Source organism: Molossus molossus, unplaced genomic scaffold, assembly GCF_014108415.1.
Source record: "Molossus molossus isolate mMolMol1 unplaced genomic scaffold, mMolMol1.p scaffold_m16_p_1, whole genome shotgun sequence".
Classification (NCBI taxonomy): Eukaryota; Metazoa; Chordata; class Mammalia; order Chiroptera; family Molossidae; genus Molossus; species Molossus molossus.
This window is the reverse complement of record NW_023425344.1, coordinates 134,402,006-134,428,930: the sequence shown is the minus strand read 5'-3', so window position 1 is coordinate 134,428,930 and position 26,925 is coordinate 134,402,006. Positions and strand designations below refer to the sequence as shown.

Below are 26,925 nucleotides of genomic sequence, written 5' to 3'. Positions count from 1 at the left end.
AAGACACATCATGATCAAAATGCCAAAGGTTAGCTCGTGGGAAAAAAAAAAATGGCGGCAGAGTGAAGGGAAGCTACACAGATCATCTCCCAGGACCACACTGGAATTACAACAAAAATAAAGACAAATCGTCAGGAAGGGGCAACCGAAAGGCAGCTTGGAGGACGACATAACCAGGGACACTGACTCAATCCTGGTAGTCTTGCGAGGACACGAGAGGGGGCTAGGAGTCCACGGTCCGCAGCGGCCCTGGCTGGGACCTGCTGTGGCCTCATCTTGGACCTACGGCCCCAGTAGAGACCTCCTGTGGCCTCGGCTGGGACCAGTGGCCTCGGCTGGGACCTGCTGCAGCCTCGGCTGGGACCTGCGTCCTCGGCTGGGTGCTATGCCCTTGGCTGGGAGCTGCCTCAGCCTCGCCACCCTTAGCTAGGAGTGGTGCCCTCGGGTTAAAGTCCCAAGCGGCTCCACAGAGCAGAGCTCAGACAGAGGCTAAGGAAATACATTAGCACCAAACCAGCACTGCAAGAAATTTTAAGAGGACTGCTGTAATTAGCAGGAGGAATAGGAAGAAAAATAGAACCACACTAAACAAAAATGGCAATAAATAAGTACATATCATTAATCACCTTAAATGTAAATAGATTGAATGCTCCCATAAAATGACACAGAGTAGCTGACTGGATAAGAAAGCATGACTCATCTATATGTTGTTTACAAGAGACCACCTCACAACAAAAGATGCACATAGATTGAAAGTAAAGGGATGGAAAAAAATCTTCCAAGCAAATGGAAATGAAAAAAAAAAAGGCTGGGAGAGCAATTCTCATATCTGATCAAATAGATTTCAAAAGGAAGGCCATAACTAGAGACAAAGAAGGCCACTACATAATATTGAAAGGATCTATTGAACAGGAAGATACAACCTTGATAAACATATATGCACCCAATATAGCACAGAAATATATTAAAAATCTTCTGGAGGACTTCCAAGGAGAAATCGATAGCAATACACTCATAGCAGGGGACTTCAACACCCCGCTGACATCTCTGGATAGATCCTCCAGACAAAAAATTAGCAAGGAAACAGACTTTAAATGAAGCACTAGACCAAATGGATTTAATAGATATCTACAGAGAATTACAACCCAAACTACAGAATTCACATTCTTCTCAAGTGCACATGGGACATTTTCAAAGATAGACCACATGTTAGGACACAAATCAAGTCTCTACAAGTTCAAGAAGACTGAAATCATATCAAGCGTCTTCTCAGATCTCAATGGCATGAAACTATCAGAAATCAATTGCAGCAGGAACATGCAAAGACATTTGAACACATGGAAGCTAAATAGCATGTTATTAAACAATGAATGGGTTACCGAAGAGATCAAGGAAGAAATGAAAAACTTCCTGGAAACCAGTGAAAATGAAGACACAACAACAAAAAATCTATGGGATGCAGCGAAAGCAGTTCTGAGAGGGAAATTCATAGCACTACAGGCCTACCTAAAAAAACAAGAAAAATCTCAAATATACTATCTAACCTCACAACTTAAAGAACCAGAGAGCAAACAAAAAGAAAACCCCAGAGCAAGTAGAAGAAAGGAAATAGTAAAGATCAGAGCAGAAATAAATGGCATAGAGTCCAAAAACACAATTCAAAGGATCAATGGAACAAATAACTGGTTTTTCGAAAATATAAACAAGATTGATGGACCCTTAGCTACACTCACCAAGAAACAAAGAGAGAGAACCCAAATACACAAAATCAGAAATTAAATAGGAGAAGTAACAACTGACACCACAGAAATACAAAAGATCGTTAACAACTGCTATGAACAATTATATGGCAACAAATTCCACAATCTAAGCAAAATGGACAAATGTCTAGAAACACAGAGTCTCCCAAAACTGGACCAGGAAGAGATAGAAAACTTGAACAGACCAATAACAACAGAAGAAACTGAAGATGTAATCAAGACTCTCCCAGCATACAAAAGCCTAGGCCCGGATGGCTTCATGGGGGAGTTTGCCGAACATTCAAAGAAGAACTAACACCCATTCTCCTAAAACTATTTCAAAAAATTCAAGAAGAAGGAAGACTTCCAAACTCATTTTATGAAGCCAGCCTAATTTTAATTCTAAAACCAGAAAAAGACACTACAAAGAAAGAAAACTACAGGCCTATATCCCTGATGAACATAGATGCCAAAATCCTGAACAAAATACTAGCAATACACCAGAAAAATTATCCACCATGACCAAGTGGGATTCATCCCAGGGATGCAAGGCTGTTACAATATTTGCAAATCAATAAACGTGATACTCCACATAAATAAAATGAAGAATAAATACCACATGGTCATGTCAATAGATGCCAAAAAACCCTTCGACAAAATCCAGCATCCATTTCTCAGGAGTGAGGGAATAGGGGGATCATATCTCGACATAATAAAGGCCATATATGAAAGACCCACAACCAACATCATACTCAATGGGAAGAAAGTAAAAGCATTTTTCTTAAGAACAGGAACAAGACAGGGATGTTCACTTTTACCACTCTTCTTTAACATAGTACTGGAAGTCTTAGCCACAGCAATCAGACAGGAAGAAGAAATAAAAGGGATCCAAATTGGAAAGGAGGAAGTGAAACTGTCATTATTTGCAGGTGACATGATACTATACGTAGAAAACCCCAAAGACTCCATCAAAAATTGACTAGACTTAATAAATGAATTTGGAAAAGTAGAAGGATACAAAATTAACGTCAAGAAGTCGATGGCGCCATGGCCAGTTTGGCTCAGCAGTTAGAGCGTCGGCCTGCGGTACAGAGAGACCTGGGTTCGGTTCCCGCTAAGGGCACGTACCTCGGTTGCAGTTTGTCCCCGGCCCTGGTTGGTCGTGCGGGTGGCAACCACTCGATGTGTCCCTTCACATCGATGTTTCTCTCTCTCTCTCTTCCTCTCTCTCCCTCCTGCTCTGTCTGAACAAAAAAATGCAAAAAAAAATGTCCTCGGGTGAGGATAAAAAAAAAAAAAAAAAACAGAAGTCGATGGCATTCTTAGACACCAATGATGAACTCACAGAAACAGAAACTGAAAAAACAATCCCATTTACCATTGTGGCCAAAAATTTATGATACCTAGGAATAAACTTTCAAAGAAGTAAAGGATCTATTTGCAGAAAACTACAGGTCATTGAATAAAGAAATAGAGGACGACATAAAAAAGTGGAAGCACATACCCTGTTCATGGATTGGAAGAATTAACATCATTAAAATGTCCATACTACCCAAAGCAATCTATAGATTCAATGCAATCCCCATCAAAATAACAATGGCATACTTCACAGAATTAGAACAAGTACTTCAAAAGTTCATATGGAACCAAAAACGACCTTGAATAGCCACAGTAATCTTGAAAAAGAAGAACAAAGTTGGAGGGATCACATTACCAGATTTCAGGTTATACTACAAAGCCACTGTAATCAATACAGCCTGGTACTGGCACAAGAACAGGCATATGGACCAGTGGAACAGAACAGAGAACCCAGAAATGGACCCAAGACAATATGCTCAATTAATATTTGACAAAGGTGGCAAGAGCATACAGTGGAGTCAGGACAGCCTCTTTAATAAATGGTGTTGGGAACATTGGACAGCTACATGCAGAAAAATGAAACTAGACCATCAACTTACACCCTACACAAGAATAAACTCAAAATGGATAAAAGACTTAAATGTGACTCATGAATCCATAAAAATCCTAGAAGAGACAGTAGGCAACAAAATTTCACACATCATATGCAGCAGAATTTTCACTGATACATCACCTAAGGCAATAGAAACAAAGGAGAAAATGAACACATGGGACTACATCAAACTCTAAAGCTTCTGCACAGCAAAAGGTACAGTCATCAAAACGAAAAGGCTATCTACTGTATGGGAGAGCATAATTGCCAATGATATATCAGAAAGGGGTTAATTTCCAATATATATAGATTGCTCATACAACTCCACAAAAGGAAGACAAAGAACCCAATTAAAAAATGGGCAGAGGAACTGAATAGACACCTCTCCAAACAGGACATACAAATGGCTAAGAGACATATGAAGAAATGTTCAACATCACTAATCATCAGAGAGATGCAAATTAAAACAACAATGAGGTAACACTTCACACCTGTCAGAATGGCCACCATCAACAAATCATCAAACAACAAGTGTTGTGGAGGGTGTGGAGAAAAGGAGACTCTAGTACACTGCTGGTGGGAATGCAGACTGGTGCAGCCACTATGGAAAACAATATGGTGTTACCTCAAAAAATTAAAAATTGAACTTCCATTTGACCCAGTGATCCCACTTTGAGGAATATACCCTAAGAAGCCTGAAACACCAATCAGAAAGAATATATGTACCCCCATGTTTGTAGCCGCACTATTTACAATAGCTAAGATCTGGAAACAGCCCAAGTGTCCATCAGTAGACAAATGGATAAAAAAGCAGTGGTACATATACACAATGGAGTACTACGCAGCTGTAAGAAAGAAAGATCTATTATCCTTTGAGACTACATGGAGGGACCTGGAAAGTATTTTCCTAAGTGAAGCAAGCCAAACAGAGAAATACAAGTATCATATGTGCTCACTCATTTGTGGAATATAATGAACATAACATTCTGAGGAATGGGGTAGTCCCAGAGACGTGGAAGTGGGGTACAGACTGACAATCCCCAGAAGACGGGGTGGTGGGGGAGAGATAAATCACAGACTTTATATGCATGTATGCATGAACAATGGACATGGACAACAAAGCTGGGGACATGGTAGGGAGGGAGGGTGAGGGAGAATCAGTGGGGGAAAAAGGAGAAACATCTGTAACAAAAATAAATTAATTGATTAATAAAAAAAAAGGCCAAAGGTTAAAGACAATGAGAGAATCTTAAAAGCAGCAAGAGAGAAGCAGTTAGTTACCTACAAAGGATTTTTGATAAGATTGTCAACTGATTTCTCAAAAGAAACTTTGCAGGCCAGAAGGGAGTGGCAAGAGATATTCAAGGTGATGAAAAGCAACAACCTACAACCAAGATTACTCTATTCTGCAAAGCTATCATTTAGAATCGATGGACATATCAAGAGTTTCCCAGACAAAAACAAGGTAAAGGAGTTCATCTCACTACCAAACCAGTATTATATGAAATGTTGAAGGGTCTTTTTGAAGGAGAAGAACAAAAACATGAATAATAAAATGGCAATAAATATATATCAACAATTGAATCTACAAACAAAATCAGCAAGCATAACATAAACAGACTCATAGATACAGAGAATTTTTTGTAGCTTGCCAGATAGGTGGGGACTGGGAGGATGGGTGAAAAAGATGAACGAACTAAGAAGTACAAATTGGTTGTTAGACTGATGAATCTCAAAGGGAAAGGAGGAGGGAGGGCGAGATGAAATAAACCAAAGAACCTCTATGCATATATGCATAACCAATGGACACAGACAATAGTGTGGGGAAGGCTGGAGGGGGGTGGGATTGGGGAGGAGGTAATCAATGGGGGCAATGGTGGGGGCATCTGTAATACATTCAACAGTAAAGATGAGTTAAAAAAGAAAAAAGAAGAATGTTCTATATTTCTTAATTCTATTTATTACCAAGCGACTTGTGAATCTGTACTTCTGTGTTGAATATATTTATTCAGAAGGAAATTGAGCCTTGAGAAAATAATAATAATAATACCACCAGGCAAATAACTAATTCAAGTCCTGGATCACCTTTGAGTTCACTGACAATGTTCAGTTCATAAAATGAGAATTTAGGATTGAAATATGGCCTATTGATGACCCACCAAAATACTAGTTTCCTTTAAGACAGCACATGAATAGCTACCTAGCCATTCTCTCGTGACTCATTGGCATCTTAGTGGGTAATAAACATTTAGTGCATTAATATGACCTCACAGGATCATAACACCATTTGTTCCTTTTATGCAGAATAATGATAAACTCAGGCGTCATCTAGCAGAAGCCATTTCATGCTGCTGTATGTGGGGCAGAAACAGAGTGGCCTTTGGTGAAAACAAAGCAGTCGCTCCATTGGTGCGTTACCTGAAATTGAATGACACAAATGTGCATCGAGCAACAGCTCAAGCCTTGTACCAACTCTCAGAAGATGGTGATAACTGCATCACCATTCATGAGAATGGCACAGTCAAGGTACAGTTGGTTGGCTTTGTGTTTTGTCCAAGTTGGGCAGATGTAGTCTGGAAAGAAACTTAAGTAATGTTAGGTTTTACGGACATGGGTATTTAGACAAAACTGCCTCCTTGTTTGGTAATAGCTGCAATTGAATCATGTGTTATCATGGATTATGCTGCAGAAGAGTAGCATGAAGAGAGAATTCTTTAAAATCAAAGAATATAAAATGTACTCAGTAAAATAAGTAATCATCCTGTAGTTTCAACTTGATTAAAGAAAATCTATAATGTATGAACAATCAGTGGTATTCATATTTCTATTTAATATATTTCTCATTTAGCACTTAAATAATAAAATACAGGCACCAACTAAATGGTGAAGGAGCTGACTGAAACAGCAACTAGTCTGCAGTTTGACAGTCTAAACCATAATAGGAAAGGACCCGTTCATAAACATGTTTTTTTCCTCAAAAATTTATCTGTGTATCAAATTTTCTTTGCCTTCAACTAATATGTAGGTAGTAGAATTCTGCACACAGTCTGTAATGTACCTGTGTATTACATAGAAACTGTCTAGAGCTTCTGAGTGGAATATTTTGATGGCAACAAATATAAAAATACTAGGAGTACATGAACAGCTTACATGTATTAGCTAATTTTACTTGATTTAAAGTATTGGTTTTTTTCTGTAGCTTGTTTCTTTGTATAATACAATTTTGCTACTTATTACCTCGGTTGGAGCCTGTGGCAATGTATTGACATTTGGAAATGCATGCCCAGAGTGGGCTTGACCTTTCAGACAAGAGTTCATAAAATCTCCAGTTAGTCATTTGGAAATGCATGCGCAGAGTGGGCTTGACCTTTCAGACAAGAGTTCATAAAATCTCCAGTTAGTCATGTCTGGTGAAATTTATACATGTTGAATATGAAACATCTTAGGAGGATTAGGACTCTTAAAATGCCTATTGATAATTTTATGAAGCAGTTATTTTATCTTATCTTTCAAATCTATTATAGTTTAACATAATGTTAACTTTTTGAAATTAAACCCAATTTACATGTAAGTGTGCCAGACTTTCCGTTATGAATCTGTTCTTACAGCACATAAGTTAAGTCAAATTAATTTTTTCAAGCAAAAAGCTGGTATAAAAACTACCCCTTTGACTAAGCACTAATTTTTCAAAGTAAATTATAAAATATATATATATATAGAAATGCTAATGCCAAATTACTAACGAATTATAAATGCTGTTGCTTCTATATGATAATGTTCATACTTCAAAAAAATACATTTCTAATTCAAAAATTACTGTATACATTCAATTCTTGAACAGGAGTTGGACAGCCCAACATGCCATTAGTATACATTTTAAAAAGTGAAGCTATAAAATTTAATTAGTTTGGTCAAGCATCTGACTTATAACATATGCTTAGACAATTGCCAGTTACTTTAAGAAAAGACTATCTAGACTGCTTTAATAAGGTTTGCATGTTACCATTCAGTTGACATATATGCCAGGTGTATATGCAACTCTGTTATTTCTTCTAATGCAAGTCCATAATCCAGATCACTTGTGAATTGTATTCTGCTATGAAAACTGTGTTCACCCATCCACACAGCTTATATGTATTAGAAAAAGAAGGCAATAACAACGATTGGGGTGAGGGGACAGGACAGAGAAAAGCAAAGAAAGGGTTTGTTGTGCTTTAGATGCTTTCCCGGGTCCTTTTATGGTGTCTTGAAGGTGTCTGTCTTGTCTATTCGCATTCCTAATGCCTGCTATTTCTACTGGAGGATAATTGTAAAGAACAGGACTATTTTTTTCTTTTTCACTGTTCCTCTGTGGAGGTGGGTTCTGTCGTGGGCTCTCCCTCTTGGGGCCATGGGAAAACATAAAGACCTGTGTCTCCCTTCTCTGGTTTTATTTAAGGAGGAAAAAAAAGTAGCATACTAGGTTTAGGTAGAAAAAATAGGGTTTTGTAGTTGCTTGGATATGGGGAATAAAGGAAAGGATTGAATCAAAAATGACTCCAGGTTTTGGGCTAGATGAAGAGAAAGATTTCTTAGTCAAGATAATGCAAGAAAATAATTGTCACAGTAGGGGAGTTAAAATACCTGCAGTGAACGTGTCACAGTGCATCACTACTGACATTTCTGACACCAAATGCATATAAACTTTATCCACTGTTTGTATTCCTAATTGCTAAACTGAACCTTCCTAGTCAAAAGTGTGTAGTGTTATTTCCCAGGTCTGCAGATATTCCTGCTGCAGCTGCTCGTGAGCAGTGCTGACAGGTTCTTTGACAATTACCAGACGCACCTTGTCACTCTGTTCATAAGTAATTTATTCCAGAGTTAGCTTCCTTTGTTGTTCAAGTTCCTCAACAGCAGTGGCTGATGTCATGCAATATTATCTGTCTTATGCCGACTTATGTTTATTCTATAATAACAGTGAAGAAGCAAGATTGAGAGTCTAGAATAGATTGAGTTCAGTTTCTAATGTGCTCAATTTAAATGGTCAGCTTGAATTTATAGCCAGAGTGGTGCTGTCCAATAAGACTGTATTGTAAGCCACATATGTAATATTAAATTTTCTAGTAGCCAAAATTTAAAATAAAAAGAAACAGGTGAAATTCATTTTAGTAATATATTTTATTTAACCCAATATATCCAAAATCTTATTTCAACATATAGTCAATATGAAAAATACTAACATTTTACTTTTTTGTGTATATATTAAGTCTTCAAAAGTGTGTTTTACAATACATCTCAATTTGGACCAGCCATATTTCAAGTTCTCACCAGTGGCTAGTGGTTTTCTTATTGGACAGCACCAGTCCAGAGACAAGAGAAGGGAAGATTTAGGAAGTATCAATGAAGAGGTATTAAGCCACAGGTGAGGGTGGATAACATATTTTGGGCACAGAGTTTGGAGAAGCTGGGAGGTCGCTACATTTTCACTCACGGAGCATGTGAATTAGGAAGAAGAGCTGTCAAAGTAAAGTCAGGAAGTTACTAGGTTAACCAGGTGTTCTAGAAGCCAGAGGAAGAGAGAGTTTCCAACAGGTTTGTGTTCAAACACTGCAAAGCAGTCAGCAAGGATTTCCTGATTCATTTATGCTGAAAATAATCCTTGTATTCGAGCCTTTGCTAGTAAGAATCTCTTCTAGATGAACTAACAAATCCCCTTCTCTAGTAAATACAAAGTGATAGGAATAATTCAATCCTTATTCCCTTTTTGATTGTACACAGACTTCCTCAGAAGCATCAGCCCAGGGTCTTATATCATTACAAACGTCCTGGATGTGGATGCAGAAGTATTAGTAACTTTACTGAAAACTTGAGAAGTCTAGGAGGTATACCAAAGTTATTTGCTAATTATAACAAAACTGTAACATAGAAAAGTACATAGACAATGATACTGTGAGGGGGGGGGGCGGGAATGGGGAGGAGGGTGTCAATGGGAGAAGAGGAGAAACATCTGTAACAAATATAATTTAAAAAATAATAAATAAATAAGAGAAAAGTAATATAGGAGGGAAAGAAGTTGCAGGAAAAACTGAGCAAAACAAACCCTATCCTAAGACAGAAAAGTGATCAAATAGGAAGATGATGAGCATATATAGAAGGCATTAAGCTTCCTTCCCCATGGTGACATTGAATTTGTTTTTGCAAATGTCTATACCAGGCAAGTGAAAGCTACATTATGGCTTATAGTTTTCTGGAAGGCAAGAAATTCTAAAAACTGCAGAAAATATAACCAGAAGTGGGTCCAGCAGTGAGGAGAGAGCATTTCTGTTTGGGTGGAACTGAAAGGGCTGTGGGCTGCCTCGCAGACTCTGCACAAGGAGTGGCATTCTAGAGGACCAGGAAGATGAGCCCAGGAGCAAACACACCCCATAGGTTTTTAAGCCTGGCATAGGAAAAGAAAATATCACTAAAGCTTTTGAATCAAAAGCTTTAGTGATATTGCTCCGACTTTACAGACTGAGATCACCCAGGATTTCAGTGTCTAGATGCAGTCTGCATATGTATTAATGTTTGATTGAGCTATAATCTTTTCTATTAATTGAAACTCTTAATGTGCCTTTGTGGTTTCCTCACATTTCAGATATTTCCTGGAGTGCTGGGGATTGGCCACTTGGTGGGAATTAAATTACTTCATAGTACTATCAGGTATCAGTGACTATATAATGATACCACATAGAGAGTCATATACAGATTTATTTTGGATTGACTTTTTTCTTATTTGCATTTTTCCTTTAAAGTGAGAACGAAATTTATGATTACTTAAGGGTTTCAATAACTTAGATTTCAATTTCTCATATTTAACTTAATATCAATACATATATTAAATGTTTTCATTTCTCATATTTAACTTAATATCAATACATATATTAAATGTTTTCATTTCATTTTTATTTTAATTTTGAACTTATCTTTATTGTTGAATGTATTACAGATGTCCTCCCTTTTCCCCTATTCAGCCCCTCCTCCCCATTCCTGCTCCACTCCTGCCTTTTCCCACACTGTTGTCTGCGTCCATTGGTCATGCATATATGCGTATAAGTTCTTTGGTTTATTTCTTTCCACTTCCCCATCCTCCTTCCCTTTGAGATTTGTCAATCTAACAACCAATTTGTACTTCTTAATCCCTTCACCTTTTTCCCCCAATCCCTCTCCCATCTGGAAACCAACAGAATGTTCTCTGTATCTATGAGAATGTTTCTGTTCTGCTTGTTCATTTTGTTTGTAGATTCAATTGTTGATAGATATGTATTTATTGCCATTTTGTTTGTTCATATTCTTTTTTTTTTAATCCTCACCCGAGGACATTTTTCCATTTTTTGTTCAGGTAGAGTGGGAGGGAGAGAGAGGAACAGAGAGAGAGAGCGAAACATCGACGCAAAAGGAACACATCGAGCGGCTGCCACCCGCACAACCGACCAGGGCCGGGGACAAACTGCAACCAAGGTACGCGCCCTTAGCGGGAACCGAACCCGGGTCTCTCAGGACCGCAGGCTGACGCTCTAACCGCTGAGCCAAACCGGCCAGGGCTGTTGATATTCTTGATCTTCTTTTTCTTCAAGAAGACCCTTCAATGTTTCATATAATAATGGTTTGGCGGTGATGAACTCCTTCAGCTTTTTCTTGTCTGGGAAACTCTTGATATGTCCATCAATTCTAAATGATAGCTTTGCAGAATAGAGTAATCTTCGTTGTAGGTTCTTGCTTTTCATCACCGTGAATATCTCTTGCCACTCCTTCTGGCCTGCAAAGTTTCTTTTGAGAAATCAGCTGATAGTCTCATGGGAGCTTCTTTGTAGGTAACTAACTGCTTTTCTCTTGCTGCTTTTAAGATTCTCTCTTTGTCTTTAACCTTTGGCATTTTGACGATGATGTGTCTTGTTGTGAACCTCATTGGATTCATCTTGTTTGGGACTTTCTGCGTTTCTTGGACTTGTATGTCTGTTTCCTTCACCAAGTTAGAGAAGTTTTCTGTCATGATTGTTTCAAATGGGTTTTCAATTTTTTGCTCTCTTTCTTCTCCTTCTGGCACCACTATGATGCAAATGTTGGCACGCTTGAAGTTGTCCCGGAGGCTCCTTACACTATCCTCATTTTTTTTTGGATTCTTTTTTTTTTTCTGCTGTTCTGATTGGATATTTTTTTTGCTTTCTTATATCCCAAATTGATGGTGTGCTTCTTGGCTTTACCTACTCTACTATTGAATCTGTGTAAGTCATTCTTTGTTTCAGTTAGTGCATCTTTCATTTCTGACTGGTTCTTTTTTATGCTCTTGAGGCCCTCACTACATTCATTGAAGTTCTCACTAAGTTCATTGAGCATCCTTATAACCTGTGTTCTGAACTTTGCATCTGATTGATTGCTTGTCTCCATTTTGTTTAGTTCTTTTCCTAGAGTTTTGTTCTCTTCTTTGTCTCCTCATTTTGGCTGCCTCCTTGTGTTTGTTTCTATGTATTAGGTAGAGTTGCTATGTCTCCTGGGCTTCCTACAGTGGCCTATTGTAGAAGCTGTCCTGTAGGGTCCAGTGGCACAGCCTCCCTGGTCTCCCAGTTGGGTCCTTGAGGTGCTGCATCCCTTGGGTGGACTTTACCCCCTTCTGTTGTAATTGAGTCTTGATTGCTATTGGCACATCAATGAGAGGGTTTTACTCAGAGTGATCAGCTGCAAGGACTGGCTGTGCCCACTAACCACTAACCTCTGACTACCTTGGATGATCAGCTGTGCAGGGGCTCACCACAGAGGGCAAGACTTACTTCAGCAAGGGTCTGGTACCCACTGAGTCCATGAGTGTGTCACTTGTGGAGGTGGATGGGTGGTGGTGCTTTGCTGTGGTCTGAAGCTGTCCACAGGGTATGCTGGCTCTGGGGCCAGGTCAGTCTCTGCCTGTGTTCTAACCAGGGCCACCCAGTATAAGCTACAAAGCAGTCTACAGATGGCTGCTTCTTGTGTTGGGCTTGGATGTGCTCAGGCAAAGCCAAGTTGTGAACCAAAGCTGGCTGCTTCTAGTGCCAGGCCTGGGGCCACTTAATGAGAGGTACGGGGCTTGCTGAGTCCAGATGCTGCTTGTTTGAGAGAATTTAGGAAAATCTAAAGCAAGATACGAGACAGGCCATTCCTATGGTAAAGGCACTGGAAACAGCTTGGGTGGGCCTGAAAGTTGGGTGGGGCAGGGCCTGAGGAAATCACCAGGGCAGGGAAAATAGTGTGAGCCAGGATTCTGGACTCCCAGATATGGCTGTTGTCTGCTGGCCTTGTGGGGAAAGGGCTCACCAAAGGAACAAAGGCCTCTGACAGCAAGTTTGTTCAGGAGAAAGCTGCCCCTCCAGCTCTTGTCCCAATGCCAAACAACTCAGTTCTTCCCTGTATGTCTCTGGTGCCTTTCAAGCTGCTTCCCCCAAGCTGGAGCTCAGAGGGAGCAAGTTAGAGTAAGTCCATGCATGGGCCCTTTATTTTTATTTTTATTTTTATTATTTTTTTAATCCTCACCTGAGGACATTTTTCCATTTTTTGTTCAGATAGAGTGGGAGGGAGAGAGAGGTAGAGAGAGCGAGAGAAACATCGATGTGAAGGGACACATCGAGTGGCTGCATACATGGGCCCTTTAAAAGGAACTGCCTGGGGCTCCTGCAGCCTCAGCCTTCCTCTGCCTCAGTTCCAGCTGGTTTTTACAGCCAGAAGTGATGGGGTCTTCTCTTCCTGGCACTGGAACCCTGAGCTGGGGGCCTGGTGTGGGATGGAGACCCTTCACTTTTCAGGGAGGACCTTCAGGTGTCCTTCTGATTTTTATCTGCCACACGTGAGTGTGGGACCAGCCCGTTCGGGCCTCTGCCCCTCCTAACAGTCTTGATGTGGCTGCTTCTTTAATTTCATAGTTGTAGGACTTTCCTTCAGCTCGATTTCAGGCGGTTTTGAATGATGGTTGTTCTGTAGTTTATTGTAATTTTGATGTGGTTGTGAGAAAACATGATACCACGTTTACCTATGTTGCCATCTTGACAGGAAGTCTTCATTTTTATTTTTTCACTTAAAAACGTAATAGCTTTATTAAGGTATAATTGGCATAAACGTGCACATATTTCAAAGGTAAAATTAGGTAAGTTTCACACACGCACTCACACACATCCAATAAGCCCTCCTTCTTTCCCCACTCTGTCCCTGGACAACCACTGATCTGCTTTCTGTCAATATGGATAGATTGCATTTTCTAGAATTGAGCATAAATAGGATCATATAGTATGTACTTCCTTTTTTGTTTGGTTTCTTTCACTCAGCTTAATTATGTTCATATTTATCCATGTTCTAACATGTATCAAGAGTACTCTCTTCTATTGCTGAGTAGGATTCCACCAGTTTGTTTATCCTTTCATTGTTGATGAACATTTTAGTTATTTCCAATTTTGAGTTATTATATATAAAGCTGCTAGGAACTTTCATGTACAGGTTTTGCTGTGAACATATGCTTTCACTCCCTTGGGTAAACACTTGGGAGTGAATGGCTGGGTCTATGGTAGGTATATGTTTAACTTTTTAAGAAATCGCCAAACTGTTTTCCAAAGTGGCTGAGCCACATTCCCACCAGCTGTGTATGAGAGCATCCTCACTATCACTTGATATGTTCATTCTTTGTTATTTTAGACACTCTAATTGGTGTATAATTAAATCTCATGATTTCCATGTCAGTTTCTCTAATGATTTTTTTAAAAATCCTTATCTGAGGATATTTTTAAATTTATCTTCATATAGAGTGGGAAGTGGAGAGAAAGAGAGAGAGAGAAACATTGACGTGAGAGAGACACACTGGTTGGTTGCCTCCCACACAACTCTGACCAGGGCTGGGATGAACCGCAACTGAGATAGGTGTTCTTGAACCTGCGACTCTTTGGTCTGTGGGCTGACGCTCTATCCGCTGAGCCAAACCAGCTAAGGCAGTTTCTCTAATAATTAATGATGTAAAACATCTTTTTAGGTGCTTATATGTCCATTTTGGTAAATTGTCCAAGTATTTTTGACCATTTTTCAATTGGGTTATTTTATACTGAGGGTAGAAGACTTCACGATTTTCTTGTTTAAATGGTGGTTTGGAATAACAATATGAAATGTGTAAGGACTTAGAAAAGTTATACTGACCACATGTTCTGATCCCAAATCAAGAATTTTAGCTATTTATATAAAATGTTTATAAGGGTATAAAAATTAAATCATATTTATACATTTAACATATATTTAATATACATCTAAATCAATTTTGTAGAAGATATTAAAACATTATCAAATTTGAATGACTGATAAAGGCAGTCATGGATGGAATATTTCAGTATTGTTTGATTCCTTTTTCTAAGTGTTTATGTTAGAGTGTACTCCTTATCCAGGCCTCCTCACACTTTATTGTAGGTATGAATCATGCGGGAATCTTGTTAAAATTCAGATCCTTAGCCAATAGGTCTGGTGTCAGGCCTGAGAGTCTGCATTTCTAATAAGCATTGAGGTGCTACTGCTACCTTCTAGCCAGACCACACTTTGACTGCTAGCAAGTCCTTAGCCCTCGGGGAATCTGAGATGAGGAAAGGCCCCAGACCACTTGCCTCTGGGCCACAAGCAGCTTTGTCCCATTTATAAACATTAGTTGTTTTTCTGCTGAGAGGAAAAAAGATTAGGAAGCACTGTTCTACAAGACATATAGCATATTCTTTGATATGTTTTCAAAGGCAATAAAATTAATTGCATTGGCCAGAGGTCTGGCATACTGTCTCAGATCTTATATTTCTATTTTCAAAGCTTATACCTTTGAAGATAGTATTTTAAATAGGACGTTTGTCTCTGTGCATGTTGACTCTGCTGCACTGCAGTGAATTCACCTTGCTTCGGCTAAGTTCCCCCACCCCATTCTCAGCAAAATAAACTTCCCTCCCTTTCTTGAAAGCTAAAGGAGAAAGATGAAAAAGAGAGTTGGCATATAAGTATAGCAAAAGAACAAGATAATAATGAAAGTAATACCTTTTTCATTTATTCAGCTTCCTATGTGGCAGATACTATTCTGAAAGCACATTCACACATAGTCTTTCATTGATTCTTTTCCATTATCCAATGAGATGAGTATTATTAATCTCCATTTTACAAATGAAGAAACTGAGTTTCATAGAGATTAAGTAACTTGTCCCAAATCACCCAAGTTGTAAGGGTCTGTTCTCTTAACTACCATTGCCAGATTAACCTGAAGTAACCTGAGGCACAAGTGTGGGAGTGGGTATGGGCATTTAAGGATGTGCTCGAAGGACTAAGTCTGGTTAACTACTTTAGGAGGCATACCATCTGCTTGGGAAAGCACAAAGGATAATGGGACTTGGTGGAGAACATACTTGTTTTATGGTGGAATGGTTCTGTCCTTGCTGTCACCACCCTCCCATATTCTCTCTCTCTCTCTCTCTCTCTCTCTCTCTCTTTTTATGAGTAATTTCCTCATTTTTTTTTAACTCATCTTTATTGTTGAAGGATTACAGATGTCCCCCCTTTTTTTCCCCATTGACCCCTCCTCCCCAGACCCGCCTCCCCACATTATTGTCGTTGTCTATTGGTTATGCATATAACCAATGCATAGTTCTTTGGTTTATCTCATCCCTCCCTCCTCTCCTCCCTTTGAGGTTCATCAGTTTAACAACCAATTTCTACTTCTTCTTCTTCTTCTTTTTTTTTTTTAATCCTTACCCGAGGACATTTTTCCCTTTTTTGTTCAGACAGAGTGGGAGGGGGAGAGAGAGAGATAGAAACATCTACGTGAAAGGGACACATCGAGTGGCTGCCACCTGCACGACCAATCAGGGCCGGGAACAAACTGCAACCGAGGTACATGCCCTTAGCGCAAACCAAACCCGAGTCTCTCTGGACCTCAGGCTGATGCTCTAACCACTGAGCCAAACCGGCCAGGGCTCCCATACTCTCTTGAAAATACATCCAAAATGCTCTACTTCTCTCCTTAGTTTTCATGATTTTCCAGCCTCTCTTATAGCCCTTGAAACTTTTTCATAGTCTTAACTTTTGCCAATTAAATATTATTATGGTAAGAGTTACAGAATATGAAATTAAAGCTGAATTATTTTGTGATTTTTTAAATTTAAAAAATGTATATTTCTATCTTCACATAGATTTTACTAAAGGTAGCTATATTTTCCAAAGGTAAGTTTAGAAACTTGTTATAGATAAGTGGAAAAGGTTGAAATTAAATCTAAAATTCATGTATTCAGGTTTTTCAGTTTCAATTTTCTTAATTCTAAAAAATGTCAAGTATATACACACATCCACACATGAGAAAGAATAAAATACTGTTAATAACTAAATTAACTAATGTTAATCTTTATATAGCATTATCTTTCCTAATGGCCTCAGCACACACTTTCTGTCTGCAAACCCTCTCTCTTCATTCTTAGGTTAGATGCACCTGTTCTAAGACACTTTCTGTTTCTGTGTGTTCATTATTGGTGTATAAAAATGCCAATGATTTCTGGATGTTGATTTAGTATCCTGCTACTTTGCCAAATTTATTTATTAAATCTAATAGTTTTTTGATGGAGTCTTTAGAATTGTCTACATACAATATCAAGTCATCTGCAAATAATAAGTTTCACTTCTCCCTTTTATTTTTTCTTCTTATTGCTATGGCTAAGATTTTCGGTGCTATGTTGTTCAATAAGAGTGGTAAAAGTGGACATCCCTGTCTTGTTCCTGTTCTTAAGGAAAATGCTTTTAGTTTTTGCTCATTGAGTATGATGTTGGCTATAGGTTTGTCATAAATGGCCTTTATTATGTTGAGATATGATTCTTTTATTTCCACATTGCTGAGAGTTTTTCGCTGGATTTTGTAGAATGCTTTTTCAGCATCTATTGATGTGATCATGTGGTTTTTATCTTTTATTTTGTTTATGTGATGTACCACATTTATTGATTTGTTAATATTGTACCAGCCTTGCATCCCTAGGATGATTCCCACTTGGTCATGGTGAATAATTTTTTTAATGTATTGCTGGATTCAATTTGCTAATATTTTGTGAAGGATTTTGACTTCACATAAACACATCAGGGATATTGGCCTGTAGTTTTCTTTTTTCTTTTTTTTTTTTTTGTATTGTCTTTTTCTGGTTTGGGAATTAGAATTATGCTGGCCTCATAAAACAAGTGTGGAAGTCTTCCTTCTTCTTGAATGTTTTGTAATAGTCTGAGGAGAATGGGTGTTAGATCTTTGTATGTTCATTAAAACTACCCCTGAAGCCCTCCAGGCCTGGGCTTTTGTTTGCTGGAGTTTCTTGATTACATCTTCAATCTCCTTAGTTGTTATTGGTCTGTTCAAGTTTTCTGTCTCTTCCCTGTTCGGTTTTGGGAGACTGTGTGATTCTAAAAATTTGTTCATTTGGCCTAGATTGTCCAATTTGTTGGCAAAAATTTTTCATAGTACTTTTTAACGATCCTTTGTATTTCTGTGGTGTTAGTTGCTACTTCTCTTTTGTTTCTGATTTTGTGTATTTGAGTCATCTCTCTTTGTTTCTTGGTGAGTCTGGCTAAGGGTCCATCAATCTCATTATCTTTTCAAAGAACCAGCTGTTTGTTTCATTGATCTTTATTTTTGTTTTTGTTGTTGTTGTTTGTTTCTTTGTCATTTATTTCTGCTCTGACCTTTACTATTTCTTTCCTTCTACTTGCTCTGGGATTTTCTTTGTTTACTTTCTAGATCTTTAAGTTATAGGGTTAGAAAGTCAATTAGAAATTTTTCTTGTTTCTTGATGTAGGCCTGTAGGGCTATGAACTTCCCTCTTAGAACTGCTTTTACTGTGTCCTATAGATTTTGTGTTGTTGTGTGTTCATTTTCATTGGTTTCCAGAAAGTTTTAAATTTCTTCCTTGATCTCTTTGGTAATCCATTCATTGTTTAATAACATGCTATTTAGCCTCCCTGTGTTCAAATGCCTTTGTGTGTTTTTATTGTAATTGATTTCTAGTCGTGCCATTGTGATCTGAGATGATGCTTATTATGATTTCTATCTTCTTGAACTTCTAGAGATTTAGTTTGTGTCCTAACATGTGGTCTGTCTTTGAGAATGTCCCATGTGCACTTGAGAAAAGTGTGAATTCTGAATTTTTGGCATATAATTACCTGTAGATATCTATTAAATCAATTTGATCTAGTGCATCATTTAGAGTCTCTGTTTCCTTGTTAGTTTTTTGCCTGGAGGATCTATCAGTGATGTCCGTGGGATGTTGAAGTCCCCTGCTATGACTGTGTTGGTGTCAATTTCTACTTGGAAGTCCTTCAGAAGTTTTTTTATTGTGTTTTGGTTGTTCTATTTTGGGTGCATATATGTTCACCAAGGTTATATTCTCATGTTGGATAGATTCATTCTATATTAGTGGCCTTCTTTTTCTCTAGTTATTGCCTTCATTTTGAAGTCTATTTTATCCAGATATGAGTATTGTTACCCTAGCTTTTTTTCCCTTTCTATTTGCTTGGAAGATTTTTTCCATCCCTTCACTTTCAAACTATGTGAGTCTTTTGTTGTAAGGTGGGTCTCTTGTAAACACCATATATATGAGTCATGCTTTCTTATCCATTCAGCTACTCTGTGCCTTTTGATCAGAGTATTTAATCCATTTATGTTTAAGGTTACTATTGATATGTACTTATATATTGCCATTTTAATTCATTATGGTTATTTTTTTCTTCCTATTTTTTTCTGCTTATTGCAGCAGTACTTTTAACATTTCTCAGAGTGCTGGATTCATGCTAATATATTCCCTCCCCCTTTTTTTGTCTGGGAAGCTCTTTAATTCATCTTCTATTTTGAATGATAGCCTTGCTGAATAGAGTAGTCTTGGATTCATCTCCTTATTTTTCATTATGTTGATTACTTCATGCCATTTCCTTCTGGCCTGTGGTGTTTTTTGTTGAGAAGTCAGCTGATAGCCTAATGGGGGTTTCTTTGCAGGTAACCTGTTGCTTATCTCTTGCTGCTTTTAGGATTCTCTCTTGGTGTTTAATTTTCGGCATTTTAGTTTTTATGTGTCTTGGTGCGGGCCTGTTTCAGTTCTTCTTACTTAGGGCTCTTTGTGCTTCTTGAACTTGTATGCCTTTTTTTCTTTACCAAGTTAGGGAATTTTTCTGTCACTATTTCTCCAAATATATTTTCTAACCCTTGCTCGTTCTATTCTTCTTCTGACTCTCCTATGATGAGGATGTTGTTACATTTCATATTGTTCCATAGTTCTCTTACACAGTCTTTTTGTTTTTTAATTATTTTTTCTTTTTGGTTCTCTGATTGGGTGATAGTTTTTTTTTTTTTATCCTGTCCTCTAATTCACAGATCTGGTCCTTGGCTTCCTCTACTCTGTTGGTTATTCCTTTCAATGTGTTCTTTATTTCTGCTACATCACTCTTCATTTCCAGTTGGTTGATTTTCAGTGTTTCTATATCTGTACTCATTCTGTTGAGCTCTTTACTCATGCTGTTGAGCTTCCTTATAATCACCTCTGATATCTTGCTTAATTCCATTTCATTTATCTCCTCCTGTAGAATTCACTTGTTTTTTCATTTTAGATTTGTTTTTTTTTTGTTTCACCATTTTGACTGTCTCAGTGGGTTTTGGAGCCTGCCAAATTTTCCCTGTGGCTGTTGTTGTTTTGCTGGTTGTCGCTCCCTCTACTGGGTTTGGATGAGTGTGGAAGAACCCATGTTAAACACCACTGTCAAGTTTTCCTTTCCTGGGTGTATTTGCAAGCCCAGGAAAGGTTCAATTATCCTCTAGCTTTTGCCTGGAGGCTATTAGTCTTAATTACTTGATGAGCCTCGATTTGTAGCCCTCAGCTAAATGAAAAATCCCTCAGGTGTAAGAGAATTTCCACTGGGTAGGGCACTTGCTTTCTGTTAATGAACCTCAATTTGCATTTCGCTGGCCTGGCCTTGTGGTGTTTAATTCCTGAGGGAGGGGCATTGCTTCTCCTAGGGCACTGGGAAGGGGCTCTTTGAGGAAGATGACCACTGTCTTATGAAGGAATGATCCAATATAAAACTTCTGGTGTTCCCCTTCACTTCTCTTCTAAGCCAGGAGCCCTGGACTCTCTCCACATAGTTCCAGAGTTTGCTCAAAGTGGTGAGGAATGTACCTTTCCCCCTGTGCTCTATGTGGGCTCCTTTTTCCTTCTCTGTTGCTCTCGTTTGGGGATCTCTGGATGGAGCTGAGTTTCCCCTCTCTGAGGGGGCAGGAACTACACCACTGCACCTTCCCTCCATCTTCCCAGCTGTGCTGCACAGCTGCATGAGTTCACTCACTTACTTCTCATTTTCTTCTCTCTCTTCTCCACATTCCTTGCTCATAGTATTTCCAGTCAGCTTTATTCAGATGGTTTTTCAAGTTGAATGCTTTGCAATTTAGCCTTAGGTTTGGTCCTGTGCTTGGAGCAAGTGAATAAAACTTCCTTAGGCTTCAGCCATCTTGCCTCCTTCCAGTTTCTCCTTCAATTTTAAATGATAGCCTTGCTGGATAAAGTAGTCCTGGTTGTGGGTCCTTGCTTTTCATCATTTTTAAATATTTCATGCAAGTGTCTACTGACCTGAAAAGTTTCTGTTGAGAAATCAGCTCATAGTCTTATGGGTGCTACCTAGTAGGTAGCTTTCTATTGCTGTTTTTAAGATTCTCTGTTTATCTTTAACATTTGCTATTTTAACTGTGACATGTCTTGGTGTGGGTTTCTTTGGGTTCATCTTGTTTGGCACTCTCTGTGTTTCCTGGACTTATGTGTCCTTTTTCTTCACCAGAAAAGGGAAGTTTTCACACATTATTACTTAAGTTCTGTTCTCAATCCCTTCCTTACTTCTCTTTCTGGTATCCCTATGATCTGGATGTTGTTACACACTGTATTGTCCCAAAGGTCCCTTAAACTATCTTCATTTTTAAAAATTCTTTATTCTTATTTTTTTAAATTTTTTTTATTGATTAATTTTTGTTACAGATGTTTCTCCTTTCCCCCCCACTGATTCCCCCCTCCCCCTCCCTCCCTGCCCCTTCCCCAGATTGTTGTCCATGTCCACTGTTCATGCATACATGCATATAAGTTCTGTGGTTCATCCCTCCCCCACCTCCCCCCTCTTTAGGGGATTGTCAGTCTGTACCCTGCTTCCGCGTCTCTGGGAAAATTCTTTATTCTTTTTACTGCTGTGATTGGGTGTTATCTTTTATCATGTCTTTCAAATCATGGATTCCATCCTCTGCTTTATCTAACCTACTATTTATTTCTTCTAGTATATTCTTCATTTAAGGTATTATATTCTTCATTTTAGACTAGTTGTTATTTTTGGTCTCTTTGTCCTTACTCATGCTGTTGAAGTTCTCACTAACTTCCTTGTGAATCCTTATCACCATTGTTTTAAAATCTATATCTGGTAGGTTTCTTGCCTCCATCTCATTTAGTTCTTTTTTTAATCCTTGCCCAAGGACTTTTTAATATTTTTATTTATTTATTTATTTATTTATTTATTTAATCCTCACCCGAGGACATTTTTCCATTTTTTGTACAGATAGAGTGGGAGGGAGAGAGAGGAAGGGAGAGAGAGAGAGAAACATTGACGCGAAGGGACACATCGAGTGGCTGCCACCCGCACGACCAACCAGGGCCGGGGACACCCGCACGACCAACCAGGGCCGGGGACAAACTGCAACCGAGGTACATGCCCTTAGCGGGAACCGAACCCAGGTCTCTCCGGACCGCAGGCCGACGCTCTAACCGCTGAGCCAAACTGGCCAGGGCCCCAAGGACTTTTCTAAAACTTGATTTTAGAGAGAGAAGAAGGGAGAGAGAGACACACACACTTAGATGTGTACGGAAGCATCAGTTTGTTGCCTCCCGGATGCACCCTGACCAAGGATCAAACCCGCAACCTAGGTATGTGCCTTAACTGGGAATCGAACCCGCAAGCTTTTGGTGTCTGAAACAGAGTTCCAGCCAACTTAACCACATTGCCAGAGCTCATTTAGTTCTTTATCTGGAGATTTCTCCTATTTTCTCATTTAGGGCATGTTTCTTTGTGTCCCCATTTTGGCTGCCTCTTTGTGTTTGTTTTTGTGTATTAGGTAGATCTTCTATGTGTCCCAATCTTGGTATGGTGGCCTTTTTTAGTAGGTGTCCTGGGGGACCCAGTGGCACAGTCACCTTGATCACCTACCTGAGCTGGGTACTTGAGAAATGTTTCTTGCACAGGTTATGTGAGTCCTCCTGTTGTAACTGAGTCATGATTGCTGTGGCCTGTGTGTGGTTGACCCTCAGGCTACTGACTGTGAGGACCGAACCCAATTACAGAGTACAAGCTCCTGTACAGGTGCTGGCCCCACAAAGCAGAATTTGCCTGAGCAGAGTCTGGTGCCTGCCAAGATCTCCCTTTAAATGTGCTGCTTGTGGAGCTAATTGGATTCTACTATGATGTTGTCTGAATCTCACCATCAGGTATGTTGTTTCTGGTGCTTCTTGGGAAGGACTTCAGTGTAGTTCAGTCTCAGATGCTGTTTGTGACTAACAATGGGCAATCTATTTGAAGCTACAAAGTGATCCACAGCATGTGGCTGCCTCTTCTGACACTGAGAATGCATGGGAAGGGCTAAGCCCCACACCAAGACCAACTTCCAATAGCATCAAGACTGGGGGAAGGTCAACAAAAGGCCCAAAGCACCCTGAGATCTGCTGCCTTCTGCCTCCACCTGCTGGCTGCCTGTTAGGCTCAGTTACTAAAAGAGCCCCTGGTAATACTAGAGTTGTATGAAGTACATTCTCAGTGAGTCACCAGGTAGGGGTGAATGGTGTTAACCAAATTGATATAGATTCAAAATCGGTGCCAATGCTGGATCTGAGGCCACTCAGCAGAAGTCCCAGGATGCACCAAGGCCTAACATATGCCTGTAGACCTTTATGGTGGAGCAGGATCTCAGGGAGTCATCTGGATGAAGCCAGCAGTAGGAAGGGTTCTGTGTCGGTTGGGTGTGCTAGAGAAGAATGGCCCTGTCCTGGAGCCACACAATTCAGTTTGTCCTAAAATCTACTCAGACTTCTTGGAAAGTCAAAGGTATCAGGGTGGAACCCCTGGGAGTTGGGAGGGTGAAGCTATTGCATTCTCCTAGACAGATGTTATATGGAGGGGAGAGCTCAACCCAAGAAGATGGTGTCTGCAGTTTGGGAGTGGGACTCAGCACAGGGACCATGGTGGCTGTCCCTTCAGCTCTCTCCCCAGAGCCACACAACCCAGTTTCTCCTCACACAACACTATTCCACTTCTAGCCGACCTCACTCCACTGGAGCCCTGGATGAGTAGCTGTGAATGAGATTTTGTGTGCTGGCCTTTCAAGAGGACACCTGATTTTCTAGCAGGCTCTTGTTTCTCCCAGGTAGACAGAATCCCTGTTGATTTTCACAGCCAGATGTCATGTGAGCTCCTCCTCCTGGGTCTAGTCCTCTGAGCTGAGCAGTCAGGTGTGATGTTGAGATGCTGTGCTTCTCAGAGGGAGCCTTTATAGCTGGGATGTCCCTGTAGGCACCACATGTGGGTATGCAGCTAGACCCTTCACTCTCCCTTCTTCCTACCAGTATCAAAATGGCTTCTTCTGTGAATCTTTGGCTATAAGACTTCCTTGTAGCTAGTCTTCAGTTGGTTATTTGGGTTGATTATTCTACAGTTTAGCTATAATTCCAGTTTGGTCTTAGGAGAAGGTGAGTGTAACTTCCACCTACTTGAACTCCATCTTGGATCCTCCACATAACTAAAGAACTTGTTCATAATGCGAGCTTTGTGAGTTACATGGATGTAAATTATAATATGTGAGAGGTAATTATTTATAGTTTATATTGAAAATTTTCCAAACCTTGCTATTGCTAACTGCTGGTATGGATTTAGCATTCTGAACTTAAAACAGTAACTTTTGGCTCTTTTTTGGTCAAATGCTTTGTCATTAAATGTGGTGTATTATTATATTGTCAAGCTAAGTTTAAGAAAAGACACATGGTCATCATTTTAAGTTTATGCAAAACAGTCTTTATTTTATGCACATACAAACCTGTGAAGCATTCACATCTTGGTTTTGGGATTTAAAACTTGGAAAATTACAAAGTCTCATTTTTGTATCTGTCACTACTGGCTCCAAACTTTAAATTGAAACCACAGGATTTATCTGTCACACCAAGCTAATGCTTTTCCCTTACATTAAATTAGCTGCTACTTAATGATTAAGAGTTCAGCTAGATGGCCAATAACATTAGCACAATAATATATCCAAGTCACTGTCAACTATGCAAAGGTTGCTTGAATTTTGGGCTGTTTAAATCCAAACCATGTCTATTGTGTTGCATTCAAAAAGTTCATAACAACAGGTTAACGCCTCAATCTTTTATTTTTGTTTAGTTTAGAGGAAAACAATGAAAGGTAAAAACAAAAAGTCATGTCCATCTCAGTTGTGTAAAAGACCTATCAGGTATGAGTCTCCATTCCTGAGTTGGGTGAAGCTGAAAATCATGTCCTTGATACTTGCTCCTGAGTGTCATATTTTTTGAGATTGTTACTTACATATTGTGATAAGTTTTCTATAGAATCACTGCCAGATAAGAAACTATTTTAGGGTTAAGGGGTGCTGGAATCCATGAAACTTAGACTTGGGGCTGGAGAGTTTTAGTTTTTCTTAACGTGATCGTGTTACCCACATTAGGCACATCAGGCTACATTACAGTTTTTCTTTTTTTAAATTTTATTTATTTATTTATTTAATTTTTTTTTCAAATCTTTATTGTTGGATGTAAAATGTATTACAGATGTTCCACATTTCTCCCCCATTGACCCCCTCCTCCCCACTCCCGACCCCCTCCCACCTTTTCCCACACTATTGTCCGTGTCCATTGGTTATGCATATAAGTTCTTTGGTTTATTTCTCCCCCCCCCCTCCCCCCAACCCCTTTCCCTTTGAGGTTTGTCAGTCTAGCAATGAATTTGTACTTCTTAATCTCTTCACCTTTTTCACCCATTCCCTCAACCCCCCTCCCAACTGGCAACCAACAAAATGTTCTCTGTATCTATGAGAATGTTTCTGTTCTACCTGTTCATTTTGTTTGTAGACTCCATTGTTGATAGATATGTATTCATTGCCATTTTGTTTGTTCACATATTTTATCTTTTTCTTCAAAAAGACCCTTCATCATTTCATATAATAACAGTTTGGTGGTGATGAACTCCTTTAACTTTTTCTTGTCTGGGAAAGTTTTTATATGTCCATCGATTCTAAATGACAGCTTTGCAGGAGAGAGTAATTTTGGTTGTAGGTTCTTGCTTTTCATCACTCTGAATATTTCTTGCCACTCCCTTCTGGCCTGCAAAGTTTCTTTTGAGAAATCAGCTGACAGCCTTATAGGAATTCCCTTGTAGGTAACTAGCTGCCTTTCTCTTGCTGCTTTTAAGATTCTCTCTTTGTCTTGAACCTTTTGCATTTTGATGATGATGTGTCTTGGGGTGGGCTTCTTGGGGATCATCTTGTTTGGGACTCTCTGTGCTTCCTGGACTTGTATGTCTGTTTCCTTCACCAAGTTAGGAAAGTTTTCTGCCATTATTGTTTCAAACAGGTTTTCGATTTCTTGTTCTCGCTCTTCTCCTTCTGGCACCCCCAAGATGCGAATGTTGGTACGCTTGAAGTTGTCCCAGAGGCTCCTTACACTATCCTCATTTTTTCGGTTTCTTTTTTCTTTTTGCTGTTCTGATTGGGCGTTTTTTGCTTCCTTATATTCCAAATCGATGGTTTGCTCCTTGGATTTACATACTCTAGTATTAAAGCTGTGTAAATTATTCTTTATTTCAGTTAAAGCCTCCTTTGTTTCTAACTGTGCATCGATCATTTCTGACTGGTCCTTTTTTATGCTCTTGAGGCCCTCCCTAAGTTCACTGAGGTTCTCACTAAGTTCATTGAGCATCCTTATAAGCAGTATTTTGAACTCAGCATCTGTTAGGTTGCTTATCTCCATTTCGCTTAGTTCTTTTCTTGGGTTTTGTTCTGTTCTTTCATTTGGGACCTGTTTCTTTGTCTCCTCATTTTGGCTTCCTCCCTGTGTTTGTTTCTGTGTATTACTTAACAAGGTATGGGGCTAGCTGAGACCAGATGCTGCTCGTTTGAAAGAATTTAGGAAAAACCTGAAGCAGGATCCA

General features: G+C 39.2%; 1 protein-coding gene across 1 annotated transcript in view; it reads left to right on the top strand.

Moving 5' to 3' along the window:
- The window catches only part of ODAD2 (outer dynein arm docking complex subunit 2), a 251,320-nt gene that overhangs the window by 200,329 nt on the left and 24,066 nt on the right, over nucleotides 1-26,925 (top strand). The window contains 1 exon segment of the mRNA XM_036276406.1: nucleotides 5,995-6,216. Coding sequence (XP_036132299.1) covers nucleotides 5,995-6,216 — 222 coding nt within the window.